This window comes from Schistosoma mansoni, assembly GCF_000237925.1.
Source record: "Schistosoma mansoni, WGS project CABG00000000 data, supercontig 0218, strain Puerto Rico, whole genome shotgun sequence".
NCBI lineage: Eukaryota > Metazoa > Platyhelminthes > Trematoda > Strigeidida > Schistosomatidae > Schistosoma > Schistosoma mansoni.
The window spans coordinates 138,443-156,344 of record NW_017386085.1 but is presented as its reverse complement, the minus strand read 5'-3'; the positions used below and the strand labels follow the sequence as shown (position 1 = coordinate 156,344).

At 35.2% G+C, this 17,902-nt stretch overlaps 1 protein-coding gene across 2 annotated transcripts in view; it reads right to left on the bottom strand.

Annotated features, from left to right (window-relative positions):
* The window catches only part of Smp_160650.1 (smad1, 5, 8, and, putative), a gene marked incomplete at both ends in the record, with an annotated part of 51,719 nt that continues 33,817 nt past the window's right edge, over positions 1–17,902 (bottom strand). Inside the window, 5 exons of one of the 2 annotated variants that reach the window (XM_018792287.1) lie at positions 1–1,536; positions 7,490–7,711; positions 11,293–11,397; positions 11,431–11,602; positions 11,638–11,873. In XM_018792287.1, coding sequence (XP_018647250.1) covers positions 1,136–1,536; positions 7,490–7,711; positions 11,293–11,397; positions 11,431–11,602; positions 11,638–11,873 — 1,136 coding nt within the window. The remainder of the gene's footprint in view (positions 1,537–7,489; positions 7,712–11,292; positions 11,398–11,430; positions 11,603–11,637; positions 11,874–17,902) is intronic. The other variant, XM_018792298.1, reaches the window with a different exon arrangement.

Sequence of the window (17,902 nt, the reverse complement as noted above, 5' to 3'; positions counted from 1 at the left end):
GGAGTGGATGTCCGGTACTTTGAATAAGAAAAAGCCTACTACAAGCGCTAAACAATATGTATTATAAACAACCGCAATGATTGGGATGCATTTACCTTGTATTTTTCATGATAATGTAGTAACCACAACTATGGCATTATATTGTAATGTTTTACATTGCTCAATCTACTTTCCCAATGAGTATCATAAAATTCGCAAAATAATTAAAGTATAAAGTACCTTCAAAATCCCAAGTACTGCAACAGGATCGACAGCGTGTACTCTTGAGAAATTTCAAGAGCTATTTCGAAATAGTTGTGATCTCTGGTTTCGAGACTATTATTACTTTATATGATAACAAAAACCACTTACGAACTTGAAATTCAACATCCGAAAGGCTTATCACAGAATAATAATAAAACAAACGAATATTTAACTTTATTTGTTATTGATACATACTTTGAAAACACATAACATTGTTATCATCAGGACTTCCAGCACGCATGTACACAGTAATTTATTTTCTGAGCAAACATGTACGTAAAAAAGGTGAAAATTCTATTCAGTTAAATGGTTGAAAATATAAAGAAAGTCAATAGGCGCTTGATTGTTGGATCAAAGAGAAGTAGCAATACTAATAATGGTAATACCATGATAATAGGCAAAAAAGCGAATACATGTGATCTAGATAGAGTGTGTAATATTAGGTAATCACGATAAAATAAAGGTAGATATTACACACAATAAATTATCGAAATAGTAAAAATAAAAGGGGGAGAATTAGTGATTCTTCAATATGATCTAAACATTAGGTGGATAAAAACAACAATATGTGAATACATAGGTGTTCAAGGTAGCAAGTAAGTGCATAAAACGCAATACAAGAGTCTTCTGTTTAAAAATTAGAAAAAAGGGTGAGGAAGCGTATACAAAAACAAAAAAATTGGTAAACTTATTTGACAATAAGTAAGTGGTATATAAGAACTGAATAACCACACAATCACAGAGTGAATAAAATATTGATAAAGTTTTGTCACTCAAATAAATGATCACAATATGGGTGTAGCGGGACGGTGATGAGGGTATGTTTGTGTATGATAGAGTAAAATAAAACAAGAAATGACTGACAGCTGTTGACATAGTAAGCTTTTATGAGTTAGGAAACTGAAGAGATCGGACTTCGACTTGGACCCATTTGACGAAGAACGCGATCAAGCCATAAGAAAGGACCACGCAAGTGGATTTCTATCCAACATGGTGCAGAAGTAATGTCCTGTCGGTGGTATTCAGCACCCCAACCTTTAACAAAACTTAATCGTATGGTACACATACGTACAAGATCATAGGTAGCTTCAACACCTCGTGATATAGTATAACTAAGAATATGAGCAAATTGACGATTGGAAAATATGCGTAAGCATCCACCTGGAGGTATTTTGATCACAGTTGTTGGGTGAAAATGATGACGTTCATTACACTCGCGGGATTGAATGAAAATACTGCAATCCGATAAGCATTCTGCGTAGACATCACCACCAAAAGTAAACAAATGAACACCTAAATAAGACGTTAAAATGAATACACTAGGCATCAATTTAGACAAAATACATTTCACAAACAGTAAACCACTAAGAATTTATTAATAATGTTCTGTGATAAACTATAAAAGACGTATTTTATAGGCCTTAAATACAACTCTCATATATTATTTCCACATTAGGACTATCTTAGCTCGGTAATCACAAATCCCTAAGCGGTAGAATGAGCATTTTTTTTAATTTTATAATTTCAAAGCTAAATTTAATGATGAACCAGATTTGACAGAAAACGCCCAAAACATCGGTATGCACCAATTACCCTAATAACCCTATACCTTAACCTAAATAATTGAGAACACATGTAGGAAACGAAAAGTTATTGCATCTTCGATTGACGATGACACAGTGTGAAATCCCAGGGAATATATCACAAAATTTCGAGGCGTTTAGCCACTAAGGAAGCAAAGAAGATTCAACTTTATGCGCATAATTTTGAAGTTTTAATTTAAATTGAAGACTAGAAAACTCCTTTTTGGTCGGTTTCGGTCACCTTGATAGGGGGATAATTTAATACCCAACTGTTTAAAGATTTTAATCACAACATTAAAACGAACTTAAGTACAAAACTATCTAACACAGATAAAAAAAAAGAATGAAAAGTTGTCGGTAAGGGATTGAGGAGATTGCTGAATTTCATTGAAATTATGGACCGATCAATGTCAAACCACCATTGAAAAACCTGGAGAAATTAAATGGCTGTTTCCTCCTAGTATGGGACTCCTCAACAGTGTGCATCCAAAATTCCTCACACGGGACTCAAGACCAACACTTGTTTTGCACGCGAACTCTTAACCTCTCGACCATTGAGACAGAACCCAACAGTGTTATTGTCTAACCTCAATTAATTCATAATACTTTGCGGCCATCATTCGTTGTCTTCGGTAGGTGACTGCCTCACATTCGATACGGATTAGCTCCACTGGTCATGGCTTTCCAATAGAACTGACAATAATTATGTTACCTAGCGACCAGCTTTAAGGTGAAATTTTCGGAATTGTAGTAAGAAGCCATGACCAATGGTGTTCAGCCGTGGTGGTCTAACCTAGATCGGTTCATGATTTCAATGAAATGAAACTAGTCAATTACAGTGTTACTGACAAGCAGAACCAAAGTAGCATTGGTTACCTCATAATCTTTAGTTATAACCTACAAGTAATCCTTAGTCATACTTTCACTTGGATACTTAATGTACAAATTACAGCTTAGGCGTCTAGCACCACAATATAGCCACGTATTTAATTAGTCAAAATTTGTAACATGATTTGTGGCACAGCGATATCCCTGACCACACTTAGAACCAGAATGTGATAGCTATCTTCTCTTTTAGCCCCGATAGCTTGAAACCACAAATCTTACAAGGAAGATCCAACTGGTATAAACCCCAGATGATTTCAATTTATACTTGAGTTAACTCAATTAAATGCTGATAAAATTGAATGATCATTAGTAACAGAAATTATTAAATTGAACAATTGGGATTTGAACGACAAATGTGTTGGAAATCAAAAGAACGAAGTTCACAGTGAGCGGGTACAAAAACTCAGAATGAAAACCACATTTAGAATCAATACAGAATATTTCGTTTGGTTTTTTACATTAAATTGCCTATGGGGATTTACATCTACAACAAAATGGTTAAATTTCTAGAAAACCTTGTTCAGTTGTGGTTTGGGGATAAGTTTAATAAATGAATCGTAAGTTTTTTGTATCAGTAATCTGAAATCCTTATCGAATCAACGAAGTCGTTATAACATTGAAACTTCTATACATGACTATATAATAGCATTCACAAATGTAGAAGGTAAAAGGTGGTCTAACCCGTTTTAGATTTGTTCCGAACAAATAATTATGAATGCTAACTATATGTGCAAGTTATGCGACCAGACATTCAAACGTAACGTAGAACCTGGTACATATGTCCATCGATTCAATTTGCTACACAACATTATCACAACGAGATGAAATCGTCAAGGCAAATCCCAAAGTGATAGATGTAATGACAGCATTAGTGGTAGTAGGAAAGATTGAACGTAGACGATATAACTCGATGAAAAAAATAAGAACATGTCGAATACACAGAAAAAATATTTCTTTAAGAGTCGAAACTTAAGTGAATATATAAAGGCTTGGATCATTCTGTGAGGTACTCATAAATCACCATACAAGTGTGCAGTTGGCATTAATGAGTTAGGCAACCGTTAACAAAACTGTTATTTTTTTGGAATTTAATAATCTACACGATAATATTGAGATCACAGTGGAAAGTGAAGGCAAATTCAATTTTCTAGACAATTGGTGATATACATCTATTATCGAACTAGTGAAAAAGCTATTCAGGACAGAAATAATTTACATGCAGAAAGAATTCGGTATTCAATCACCGATATCGCAAAAGTAGGGTCCACAGTGCTGTTCTGTTTACAACAGATTCTACAATCAAGTTAGCTTCCCCATTTTCTATTGGAAATAGGAACCTAAAACTTGAACAATTCTACCCAATTCAATATACAAGTGCAGGTTTATGTAAATTCTTCAAATTACATGGTTTTGTGTAAGGATTACTGGTGTTACCCAGCCGTTCAAACTGAAGTGGATGGAGCAATAAATAACATTAAACCTGAAAACCAGTAGATGTCTGTGGAAATATTCAACGCTCCCACACGTTAATAGCACAAACGGTTTAAAATTTCCCTTACAATTTACTTTGCAAAAGAAATGGTAAATGACCAAAATGGTGTGATCCGTTAACTGTATCAGGTAAACAATAACTGAAGGTAAATACATGAAGAGAAAACTATATATATATATATATATATATATATATATCTTGCTGCAGTGAGGATTAATTGCATTTAAGAATGGAAAACTCACCATCAAATATGATTACACAACGAAGTAAACGAGAAAATGTTATAAATATGAAGGAAGTAATGGTGCTCTAATATTATTACTATTATTATCAATGACTAGTACTGGTAAATGCTAAGGCTACCTTTTTAAGACTAAAAACATGAGAAAACAAACAAAAATTCATACCGAATTGGAATAATATTTATAACAATAAATACGATAACAATAATTATGAAGATAATAAGATTTCAGTCGAAAATTTATAGGTAACCCAATCAAATTTTAAGTGAATGTAGACGGCTCCTAATGTGAAAGTGATGATGAAGGGCATGGGAAGAGATAAGAAAGGAGAGGAAAGGTTATAAATTATTGCATATAGGAAGGAAAAGAGGAAAAACCTAACAACCATTTATAGACGCCCATAGTCAAGTGGCGTTCAATGTGGCGCCATCATAGAATATGCAATAATAATAACAATAATAATAATAATAAGCATGAATTTAAGGGATTTCTGTGTACATGATTTTAAAGGAAGCAAGTTTTTGGATTTTTAAAATGCATAGTAAAATACTTAGTGGATGGGGAGATCAGTTGTGTAGGGGTATTAAAGTGTAATATGATATGATGTAGAAGGATACATAGTTTAATACATTTCCCGAGAACATGGTAGAAAGACAGGAGAATTCTGCTAGAAAATAAGTTACAGTTACTACGTATACATCATACGTAATTTATTGTCCATTCGTTTATCCTTTTGAAATTCTGTTTACGCTTATTAATGGACAAAACAGAATATTGAAAATACAAGCATAAATTCTGTTTATGTATGTAAGAGGACAGTAATATACATGCTAGTGATTATCAGACTTACTTAACTGTAGCCTAGTTAACTTATATAAGTATGAGAGTTTGAGAAATATATATATATATATATATATGAGATGACAGACTATTATTTTGTAAATTCACACACATGCACACACATAGGCAATGATTAATGATAAATAAAAAACGCGTTATGAATGATTGTGATTAATATTTTTCGCGAGCGAAGTAACTTAATTAATGCGATCTTTATAGAAAGTCACTCGAACAACCAAATAAAATTAAAGTTTTAACAACAGTTGTATTTCGTTCTGGGAACTTTGCCAAAACTCGTCCCAGTAGTTTGTAAAAAAGTACCACCTTAAATTGAATAGTTAGGATTTGTTAAAGTGACTGACGATAGTCTGAACAAATATTTGAATTTCAAAACTACTAAACGAATACACTCCAACGGAAGTATAGAAATGATACAAAAAGGATAATCTATCCTGTACAACAGGACAGTTGGTATTTAAAATGTTTCAGTTACTTGAAGATTGACAGTATAAAAGTAATAGTGATCACTTTAAGGTCTCTGAGGTTCTATCCTTAAAATTTAAGCTGCTACGATAAACGTACGCCTGTTACTCCTCGTGGAGGAGCATAGGCCACCCACACCATTCTCCATCCAATTCTGTCCTCGGCAATCCTTTCCAGTTGCAATTTATCCTTTTCATGTTTCCTTCCAATCCTCAACGCAATGTGCTCTTTCGTCTTCTCTTCTCCGCTTCCCTTCAGGATTCTAAGTTAGTGATTGCTTCATGATGCAGTTTGGTGATTTCCATAATGTATATCCCACCCACCACTTCCAACGTTTGTTTTTAATTTCTTCGTCAGTTCGAAGCTGGTTCGTTCTCTCTCACAATGGGCTGTTGCTGATGATATCAGGTCAACGGACATTCAGTATCTTACGTAGACAATTGTTTAGAAATGCCTGTACTTTTCTGATGATGGTTGTGATAGTTCTTCAAGTTACAGTTCCGTACAGTAGAACTGTTTTGGCGTTCATATTAAAGACTCTAACCTAGATGTTGTTTGACAGTTGTTTTGAGTTCTATATGTTCTTCAACTGTAGGAAAACCGTCCTTGGTTTGCCAATCCTCGCCTTTACGTCAGCATCAGATCCTCGACGTTTATAGATGATGCTACCGAGATACGCGAATGTTTCCCCATTAAGTGTGATTGAGTTGATACTTTCTGTAGTGCATTTGAGGATCCTGCTTTTTCCCTTGCGTATGTAGGGGCCTACTGCTGCAGAAGCTACACTAGTTGTCTTCAGAAGGCTTGATTGGCTTTTGTCTATTTGCTCCTGACCAAGGGAATAATCGAAATCTAAGTTTGTTTAGTGGAAATCCCAATCGCTGATATTATTTCAAACAAAATTTTTACAAAAATTTCTTTTATATACTTGGCGTCCGATTTCCATCAAACTGTTGGATAGAATTTTGACGGCTGTTCACATAAACTTCCCTCTATTTGTCTATTATACTGATGTGGCGGAAGTATGATTGTAAGTATAAAATGATAAGCTAAATGAAGAAAAAACATTGAGGCTTTGTATACTAGCACTAGCCTGTAGAAAATGGAAGATCAAACCTAGATATGACATTAATTCATGAAATTAGTGTTTGAGGGTTTATGACTTGTCATCAGGGGTTTCAGACTTCCTTATGGGGATTGCGTAACCGTTGGTTAATCTTTGATAAAAAGCGACCAAAATTAAGATTATTGGATATTTTGGCATGATAATCATCCGCTTCAACATTCTATTGGATTCTTACAAGTTAACTTCTTATTTCAGTGTCATGCTTTATTTTATGTTGATCACTTATGTATTTACCTAGTTTCGACATTAGTTTAGGATAAAATTCGTCTAAAGTCGTAATTATTTTTAGTTCCATTGACGTGAAGACTTCAATGTCAAGGTTTATTGAAGTTGTAATGTGTTTAGTGTTACCAAAATGTAGGCCATTTATTAAACTTCAGAGTCCCTACACGATATCCTGTGTTTTACACAAATGTAGTAATAAAGTGGATTTTTCACTGAAGACCTAAATACTATTAGTTCACTAAAATGATACTCATTTTCGTAAGGGAGCAATTTAAGTGAGGAACCACTACTAGAATGTAGCTCGAATTTTCGATTAGTTATAAACGTAAATAACAAACCAAATGCCAAGAAACAGAAATAAACTCACCCTTTCCAATTTGTTTGCGGGCATTTTCAACAGCCAGGCTTCTATTAATATTTGATAAAAATCCTACGGAAAACCGACCACTATCCCGACCTGGATTAGTGAAACCATCGACAATGATACTGGGTATACTGGCAAAGTATGCTTCACCAATACGTGAATTTAATTCATAATACACAACACTGCACCAATATTTTGGTTCCTGATAGTTTACAGCATGGAATCCTGTGGCAAAGTATAGAGAAACGAATCACAAAATTTTACGAATGAGCATTAACAAAATTGTTCAGCCCCTTGTAACTACTAAAATCCAAAAAGGTCCTGTTTATTCAATCTATTTATGATCAACACATCAGGTGGAAGGCAAAAGTAAGTGCTACATGCGAAACCTTGGTTTACAAGGCGTAACAGATAAAAACTCATACCAAATTCAGTTATAATTTAGAAAATAATTAAAATTAATCGCCCTAAGCCGAAAAACAACAACAGTTTGGAGACTAAGACTGCTCTTCTATTTTCACACAAACAGCTTTAGAATCTCCGAGCGCAAAACTACCTGAGAGACCGGACCGTGAAACCAAAAAATTAAACCTCTTTGAGAAAAGCCCTGCAGGTATTTAGGTGAAATTCACTCCGAATCGATCGTCAACTTATAGAAAACTGTTTATTGGCATCTGTCGCTTGGCTGTTACGGCACTGCATCTTGTTTCTGAAGCAGAACTATACGACGTAAACTATTCCTATTTTGTCTTTATCACTTCTGATAGCGTATTAATTAGCTGTTACATTTTAATATGTGGGTTTAGTAGCTAGTTGTAAATGTGAAAACATTCTTCTGAACTTTTTCAAGTTCAAATAAGGCTTTATTTGTTTCTAGTATTGTAGTTTTTACATCAAGGAACACCAAACTCTACAAGAATATATTTTAGAAAATCAAATTCAAGTAAACAGACAGACAGATTTCTCCTTTAATAAACAACATAGGAACACTTAGCAAAGAACCAAAATCCATCCTTGAATACAGAGCAGCAGCTAATATGTTAGAGCACTCGGTTTTCAAACAATAAGTTAATTTAAATTTACTTAGGTCTCAGAAGTTGGTTGTACCGCTGGCCCTCATATAATGGGCTCACAGCAGTGTACAGACTTGTACTAGGTAAATGTGAGTTAATCCCTACAAAGCATACTATAACAGGACCAAGTGAATACGGAAAGCTAAAAGACATTGATTACATAACTCAGATGATGTGAAATCTTTTCTAACAAATTTATCAAACAAATGTATTATGACCTACTGGAAATAGTGAACACGTGCATAATTTAAAACCCGGATGTGTAAATTAAAACTAATATTCAAAACCATAATAGAATTCATATGACTTATTCATAATTAACGTAGACCCTGGTGAAAATATATATTACCCGAAGTTGTCTTGCGAACAGCGCAACAAGATGAAATTAACAAGACGAATAGTAAACAAGTTGATCCTTCCGAATCTGTTCTATTCTATTAGAAACCAACTCATTAGAGCTGAAGAGACTTTCAAGTGAATTGGTCGACATTCAACTATTTCACTTTCTATGATCAGTCTTGAGAATGTTTTAAATCAGTCCTAAAGTAAGACTTTGCATTTGAAAGGAAAACGCATCCGAAACGCGGATCTTGACTGAAGATGTTAAGGAGGCTGCATTGCATAAACATCTTAATTACATAGGACTATGTCGTCTGAGTGCTCCATGTTGATTTGTGTTTCTATGATTATCAGTCTCTGGAGAGTTAGACGATTAATTAATTAAATCATCTCTGTAGGTTAACCTCAGAAAAATTGAACTAAAATCTTTTGAGATTATTAAGCACTTTATTGAAGTGTTAGAATGTGGCAAATATTTACAAGCCAAACTTATCACATTGAAAACATGGGCCAACAAATAATTCATGCATGAAACAATGGTAACTTTTTAGTTAAGCCTACAGTGTACTACGCGTTGATACACAGTTGATTTTACACTACAAAACAATTTGAAGGGATGAAGGAGGCGTCTCTGTTAAAACTTCATCTAAAATACTTATTACATACTTAGTCTGCCAACTTTAAACACAACTTGAATACGACAAGCGGACGAAATGATCGTGGATTGACCTAATGTGTATATATAAAAGCTAGTATGTCATCTTATATGATCAACTTTGAATGTGTCGCTTTAACACGGTGACTACCGACAAATGAAGTCAAGTAAATGATTTCATGTATGCACTTTTCATATGTAACTGCTTTTGGGTTTTTTCTAGCTTAATAAAAACATATTAAATCCACAGAGTAACGACTTAACAGAGAAATCCGGAAATGGATGGTCGACAAGTTAACTCATATAAAGTTCCCTTGCTCTCAAACCCAGGCCCCCAAAAGCCCTAGTACGGCCAAGGGTGGGGAGAGTCAGTTCTCTCTCCGTCGAAATGCTCTCTTATGACCACGTACATACAATCACTGCCAGGGAGGTCCTACTCACTGTCTTCTCGCAACGAAGTTGTTTACGTAACCGAGAGGATGAAAAGCGAATGTCCGGCTCTTTAACCGGGTTGGTAGATACGGAGGATCAACCTAAGGGAGTTGGAAGACCCTGATTCCAAACCAATGGTGCACATGGGCTCCAAAATCATGAAGGAATAAATGGTGTGTAAACCGATTATTGGTCACGGGCTATCAGGGGACTGAATCTTCTAACGTTGCTCCAATGCCTTGTGAATTAGACCTTTAGGTCAAAGACTCTAAGAAAACCACCTGCTTTGATTTGGGCAACCAGGGAGTATCCAGGCCCTCACACAAATCGAGTGATTTATGTGGCGTATATCTATTTGATGCTTTATTGTACCAATGTTCATGTGTTTAAATAAATAAATAAATGAAATACTTAAACCCAGAGATGACTGTAATTCTAAAACAGAAAAATTACTATACAGCCAAATGAAGCTACTAAATGTACAGAGGTCGCCTGTTTGATTATCACAAGAAAACGTATTAGCCGAAAATAGGCTTGATAGAAACACTGGAAAATCCTGATGTTGTACCAATATTAGTATCAGCATACTTCGTCGACTTTACAAATGATGAGGTTTTGAATTTAACTCTCAAAAATTTTTGAGCCCTTACGGCGAGACTATAATTTATGAACGGATCAATCACGTATAAGATAACAGGTCTCCGATTTTGGTGGGACATTTACTCATCTATTTGGGTAAATACAGTTTTGGCATTATAACTAACCTCAAAGATCGTCCATAAATTATAGTCTCACCATCCTTACTCCTACATAAGATGTTTGTCGACCTGGTGGAAGTCTGAACAGCATCAGCCACTACTTCTAAAATACGTTGTCCGTCATATATTTAAACTAATTCCAACCCTAAACTTGCCATGGAAAATCTATAGCCGGGAATAACAAGGATAGGGACATACAGAAACGTGTAATCCATACACTGATGAAATGATAGTGCGGAAAATAAAACAATAGGGCCCAATATCTTGACGTTGATTAAATGATGAATAAAACAAGGTGCTTGCGACAATCCCTTGAAGGCAGCGGGGATTCTATCTATTTATAATGGATCCAGTTTTCAAATTAACGTGTCATTACTGTTTTGTGGAATACAGATCAGTAGTATCCTTTTAATGGATGAGGAATGTATTAAAAACTCATAAAACACGTGACAAGCTTAAAGTCTTTTCGGCACTCCTTACAGTCTAGATACATTAGGAAAATCGGAATTATGTGAATCTGACCTTAAAGAACTTAGGAAATATACTAACCTGAATAACAGTGTGAGTCACATGTTTCATCACTTGGGGAATCCTTTTTAGTAGACTCGATTGTTGGGTATTCGTTATGCCTAGGCACTAATACAGGGGGCAAGACTATTTCGTATAATGAAAATAACTGAATCTTACCAGGATAATCAACGCGAGTATAATGATATGGGTTAATGCACACTTCCGTCTCCTTAGAACTGAATGGCAATTTGCAATTTTCAACAGGCCTTAACTCATGGTGACTCTGGAGGTCAGGCCAACGCCATACTCTGCAGTATATCACATGTGGAAATCCTTTTCGATGAGAAACCTATGAAAATGAAATGAAGAAATTCGTGACGAAACCTGAATTCGACCATCTAGCGATCGTGGGATAGTTACACACTCACTGGGCTCATTTGGGTGAAGAAGTGCGTACTGGAGCCTCTCTAAAACCCCTTTTCGTTTCTTCAACTTTTTTATTAATGTCTCAATAGCTTTTTGGGCCCATTTTCCTTCTTCATCTCCTTGTTTCCATCCTAAAGATCCACACAAAACAGGATATCCGAAATCGAAAGGCTTTTTGATGCAAATGTTTGGGTCTAACATAATTTCACACAATGCATGGACCTCCACAACTAGCCCATAACCTCGATAGTGTGTCCATTATCGTGGTTTTTGAGAGAAGCGCGTGAAACTACCGATCTACAGCAAATGAAATACTTGATTAAAACGTGGGATCATGAAGACATTACTCATTGATAAATTAAGCAGAACAACCCATACAAGAGTTTTGATTTTCCTGTGTAAGTTCTACTTCATGAACTATATCAATGATAGGACTTTTATCAAAACTTCCAATTCATTGAGTAAAATTTAGCTCTTATCATCCCTATATATCCTTCAAAATTAAAGTGATCCCTTTAGTAAGAAAGAGCATATATATAGGCTACATGGTCTATGAGCGCATTTTTCTTGCAGTGGGATATCATTGACTGTCAATTTAAGCGATGGAGATTTTATCCCTTGGTCTAGGGTAATAACCCCTTACAGTGAATTAATTTGTAGAAATTGCAATTCTCGTGTCAAGTGAAGTTGTAACTTAAGAATCGGTTAATCAATCCCTCACTTTTCTTCGATATCATTTTTCATAAAGATATTGATATGGCTTTTACTAGTGTTATCTTCATTCTGTTCTGTTGTAGACAATTCACTGTTGACAGCCGAGATTCTCAGGTTGTTCACCAACAATGCAAAAAAGTATAATTGGTTAGGTTCGGGTAATATTTTACCTACTAGCCCACACACATTAGAATTCACCGACTACATGTTTTTAACCTTCTCTAGAGCAAAATTTTCCTCTTCATCAACTTGAGAATGTATTAGGGATTACTGAGGCTATTTTCCTAAGCGTACTTTTAAAATTCTTGACGGGTTAATGGGGCAAACACGTTATAACTTGAAAAACGATAATGGAATCATTGTTAAGTCACTCCATGGAGGAACTTTTACGTTCATTACAAGTCCTGTTAAATTTTGAGTGCAATGTCAAAAACCATAAAGTGAATTCCGTATGAATGACTCGAGTTATCGACTGGGATGTGACAGGATCAAATACTTATTGCACGCTGTGGAAACTGATCTGTATCGGTATTACAGGTCCTTCAACGAGGATAAAGAAACCAATCTTCAGTCATTACCTTCATTGTATATGTGTCTAACAAAGTAGTGGAGAACATCAACGTTGATGTTCTATGTTGAAATGTTTGGAGGGGCCTACTAGAGTTAGACGAGAATGGTGACGAACCAACTAACGCTGAAGTCACACCTCGCGAACAGCACCTTACGTGGATTGCCCCCATCGACGTAACAAGGGACTATGGACGCTATGGAGACTGTACAACACAAAGGACGTTATTACAAGAATATATTAGTTAAGGTACAACCACGAAAGTACAGAAACGAAAGTACGACCACTGCCGCGTGGGCCAGTCCATGGCGTGTAATTGATTGATGCGCGTTGACTGTCCTTGACCTTAACAGGGATCAATGATCTGTTCGATATTCAGTGACCCTACAGTAGATTTGAGGAAGATCTAAGTCTCTCAATATTATGGTATACTTGTATCTGAGACGAACAGGGAGAGATAATTCCTTCAACATACGATGATGGTGCTCACTGTTAGCAGCAGATGACTCCAGTTAGGCACCTTGAGTTTTTAGACAATCCTAATAAGTACCGTACAGATTTATTGATATCGACAGACTCCTGTTCCTGTTTTTCTGTCTCTACCAAGCGTACATGCTGGTTATTGTCAGCTCCTAGTCCGTGATTCGAAAAGCCAATGCTTCAGACATTCTTATCAAACGATTATTACTCGCATTACTTGGATTATGCAACTCATCTACGTTGTTCGTTAAACTTTCACCGCTAATATACAAACAGTTAACGATCTCGATTTGAAATGCTTGTATGTTCTCATTCTCTTTGTTTGAATGATATTTATGTGAATAGATAGGAAATCTATCTAAGTAGGATTTTCTGAATGTGTGGCCCCTTCACTTTTTACGGATTTTTCTTATTCTTGACAGTCCTCAAGCAGGATAATCAGTTACAATTTGTTTAGCGCCTATCATTTGTGTCATGTGACCTGCCTGAATCCATGTACATTCCAATTAGCAATCGGTGCCTGTTGGCAGAAAGTAGTTAAGTAATAGCGGCCACAAATTAGAGGGAAGGAAATTTTACCATCATCAGCCAGTCTAGGATCCCTGTACTTCTTGGCTAATCGTACCACTTGTTAGGTAGAAATATTCTTAAATTCTGATGACTGCTTTTTGAACTCCCAATCCGGAATACTTTGCACAGTTATATCCCTTTTGATAAAGAACGTCTTCGGAGATTCTAATGGGGTGTTATTGATGAAGCTGTATCACAGATATGGTATATCCAGCTGTATTTTCACATACCCTCTCATATTTCAGCAAGTGACTAACCAATATTGAATGGCCTATGGAAAATCGTAAAATTACTGCTGATAAGACGTGGTATGGTTCAACCAACTTTAATGGGAGCCTATGAACAATTTCATCAGCTTGCATTTCTTCACTGCCAAGATTTCTATAAGCTCTAGAAGTCTAGTTTCATTATGATATTTATACATTGCGATTTGCTATTAATCAAGAAAATAGATTGGTTTTAACTGCTGACGTTATGGTTAGTGTTACTATTGTATTTCAGTGTCAATTCGGACAAATGTGAAGCCTAAACAGTATAAGAAAATATCTTAAATGACAAGCAAAACAGAGCTTATTGACGTGAATTTATTAAAGTCAAATTGCAACGAAAATACTATAAACCAACTTTCTATTAAAATAAGTCTTATCGAGCTTCAGTTTGTCGTTTTTCGACTGTAATTTTCTAGTAAGTAATATAAAGATACACAAATGATACGAGTCAGTTAAATGGAGTTTTTAAAATCTATCTTTGCAATGTTTAACAAGTTACCAAATCAAATGTATGAACACCTCAAGGAATATTTGTTTAAAGAGAACAAGCTATAAGGCCTGTTTATTATCTGAACTGCTGAGATTTTTTGGTTCTCTCTAAAAATTTGATGAAAAATTATATGGAAATGGTTTAGAGTGAATGTAAATCGATGATGTATAAATATAGAAACTTTTTGTCATAAACTAGTTCAATTTAAGTTAGATTGTGTTTATCCTTAATAATTGTGATTTTGATTATTTTCTTGTAGGAACTCGAACCAGACTATAGTGTGAAATGCTGAATTTATTTAATTTTATTCAATAGGATAAATTTTATTCTGTATCTAATATCTTAGTGTTTAACGTTGTAAAACTGTTCATGGATAAGTTACTATTTGATTTACCTCATTCTCAATCATTAGTTTGTTGTTAAAAGAAAATCAATTTCTTTGTTTTCATCTTTCCTTTTTTAGTAAATAATTAAAATTTCTACATTCGACTAGGGGATCATTTTAAATTTGTTAAATACTTCTTTTATTCCTCCACTCTCATTATCTATTTTTATCTAACTGCAAAACCACTTAGTTTTCTTCTACCCATTAATCACCGAAATAAAAATCTATTTCCTTTCTGGCACACTTCTATCAACAACCTTTTGTGTCTTAATTTATTTGCTTGTACACGTATGTAACTGATCAATTCGCATGTTATGCAGATTCTTTTCGGGAATTCCAGAGATTTTGAACGCTATGTTACGATATCTTTGTGTTTCAAAAAAAAAAACTTGACTTTTTGAGGTTTACACTTGAACAAACTAGTCATAGCCTTTGTCAGAGAAAAAGTGGTTGGCTAAAGCTATGCAGTAGAAGTTTTAAATAAACTCACATTTTAATAGTTGAGTGCAGATTGCCAGTGCGGGTTGTGGATCTACTCCAGTTGGAAAGGAATGCTATGACCTCCTAGCTTACTTTATAGTGACATTTATATCTAGTGATTTTTTGTAACAACAAATTAAAGATCACATATTTTTCCTATTTGTCACACTTTTTATGTAACCACACTTATATGCAATATCTGTTGTTTTTCTGTATCAATGGTAAAGAAACAAATACTTTTGTTCGGTTATATATAACACTTCTTCACTACCGCGATTCTTAAAATATAAACGTTGTATCCGCCGTCTATTCTTCTGCTTTAACGGCCACGGCCTTTGGTTGAAGATTATAATAGTATTATAACATCCTTTTAGTCCATTCCACACTACGTTGGAGATTTGGCCCGGATCATTACTGAATAATACTACTGGATCTAATCTTCTTCATTTTGCTGTTGGTGCCATCACGTGCAGAAGAACCTTTGTTAACCAAGTGAGCTTATTTGTGGTTGTTATCTCAGAAAGCAGCTTACAAGTAACATTCATTTCATAACACTGTTACCATTTTGTTGCTCAATATACCTTTTTATAATTTAACTGTAATTTGTTACCTTTTGCGTTAATCATAGACACACGCTTAGGTTTGTAGTGTTAATTCTTTTGATATATTGTTGGTAACTTTGCGTATTGTTATATTTTAACTAAGCTCTTTTGCTGAGGTCCACCACAACTTCGAAGTCACATCTTGAGGGTTGTTTTTAACCTGAGTTACCCTCTTCTGGTATGAAGATGATGCGACATCTTTGGTGATTTCACAGAACAATTAGAATATCATCAAATAAACGTATTATTAGAAAAGATTGGAGAGGTACTAACTACAGAGACTGCTACGGGGTCCGTGAAGTGGCAGTGAATAATGTGAGTTGGTTATTCTTATACGTGAAGATGTTCGGGAAGCTATTCAACCTCCATTGATCTACCATCGAAAGTAGAAATGACTCAACTGGATGGGAGGTTTGATTAGAGCTCAGTGACATGCACTGTCCCTAAACTGCAAGTATCTATCTGGTCAAACTTTCTGAAAGTAGAAATCAGTGTAGGGAACATCTAGACGAGCTTATCAATTATGTTTAAAGTATCGATTGCTACCCAAAAACTGATTGAGAATGCTCAGTACCATCCAATTAATTTCAAGTAAACATTGAGGCTGCTGAAACTTATTAGAATACATAAAATAACCGCACCGTGAATGAACTGGATGTATTATTTTGATGTGGATTGCATCTATTGAAATTTTCCTGTATTTTGACGCAATGATAGTACGGTTTTTGATGAAAAATATCTATATTGAGCTTAAAGTTCGATAAATTAATTTTCCTTTCTGGGTTTCACTTGAATTAATAGTTGATCAAGGTTTCGCACTAGTTTACTTTTTCGTGTTTAGGGTTTTTCTAGGTGAAAAGTCATTTTAAACAATTTACAAGTGCCTATATGAATCGTTTTCATTCATTTTTATTATGTCATCTCTTTTCACGGTTATAAAGCTTTGTCCCAGTTTGTTTGATAAATTATACTTTACCATAGTCACCAAGATAGCTAGTAAGCAACCTGTTTACAGTTCTATCGTAACAAATGTAAAGGGTGGTTTCACGGGCTATGCGGGTAAACCACAGGAGCTGCTTACAACTCAGTAAGTCAGGTCGTATGTGAGTTTGGGTCACATGAGTCCTGAGGAAATGCTGTGAAATATCACCATTACTCGGGCAAATTTTCGGAGAGACGTTTTAGCAACCATGAAAGGAAGAAGTCCTTAGACTAATAAGCTGCCAAAAACGCGCTGTGGGGGAAAAACGGATCTCTTACAGCACCAGAATGGATGAATAGATACGAAAACCATGAAAGATATGCTGAAACTCAACATCATCATAGCGTCGACTGTATTAGATTCTCTTAGTAAAACAGTATCCCCAAGCATAGTCTCTCCAAACGCCAGTGAGGTTGCCAATAATTCTACTGTGAGCAACTGAACTCTCGGCAACAAGATTAAAAAGAATTGAAAGTCACCATCAAAATTCCTCAACAGTCTAGATCTGAAAAGAAGATTAACCGATGTGCTGGTCGAACAATGTACTCCTGAGGCTGTCTAAAAAGTTAACAAAAAGTGCAGAAGTCTGGTCTGCAGCCTAATGAACAAACTCAACCCCAGTGCACACAGAAACCTGTAAAATCAACCTGAGGTTCTTGAAGATTCCTCAATAATCACAAAAG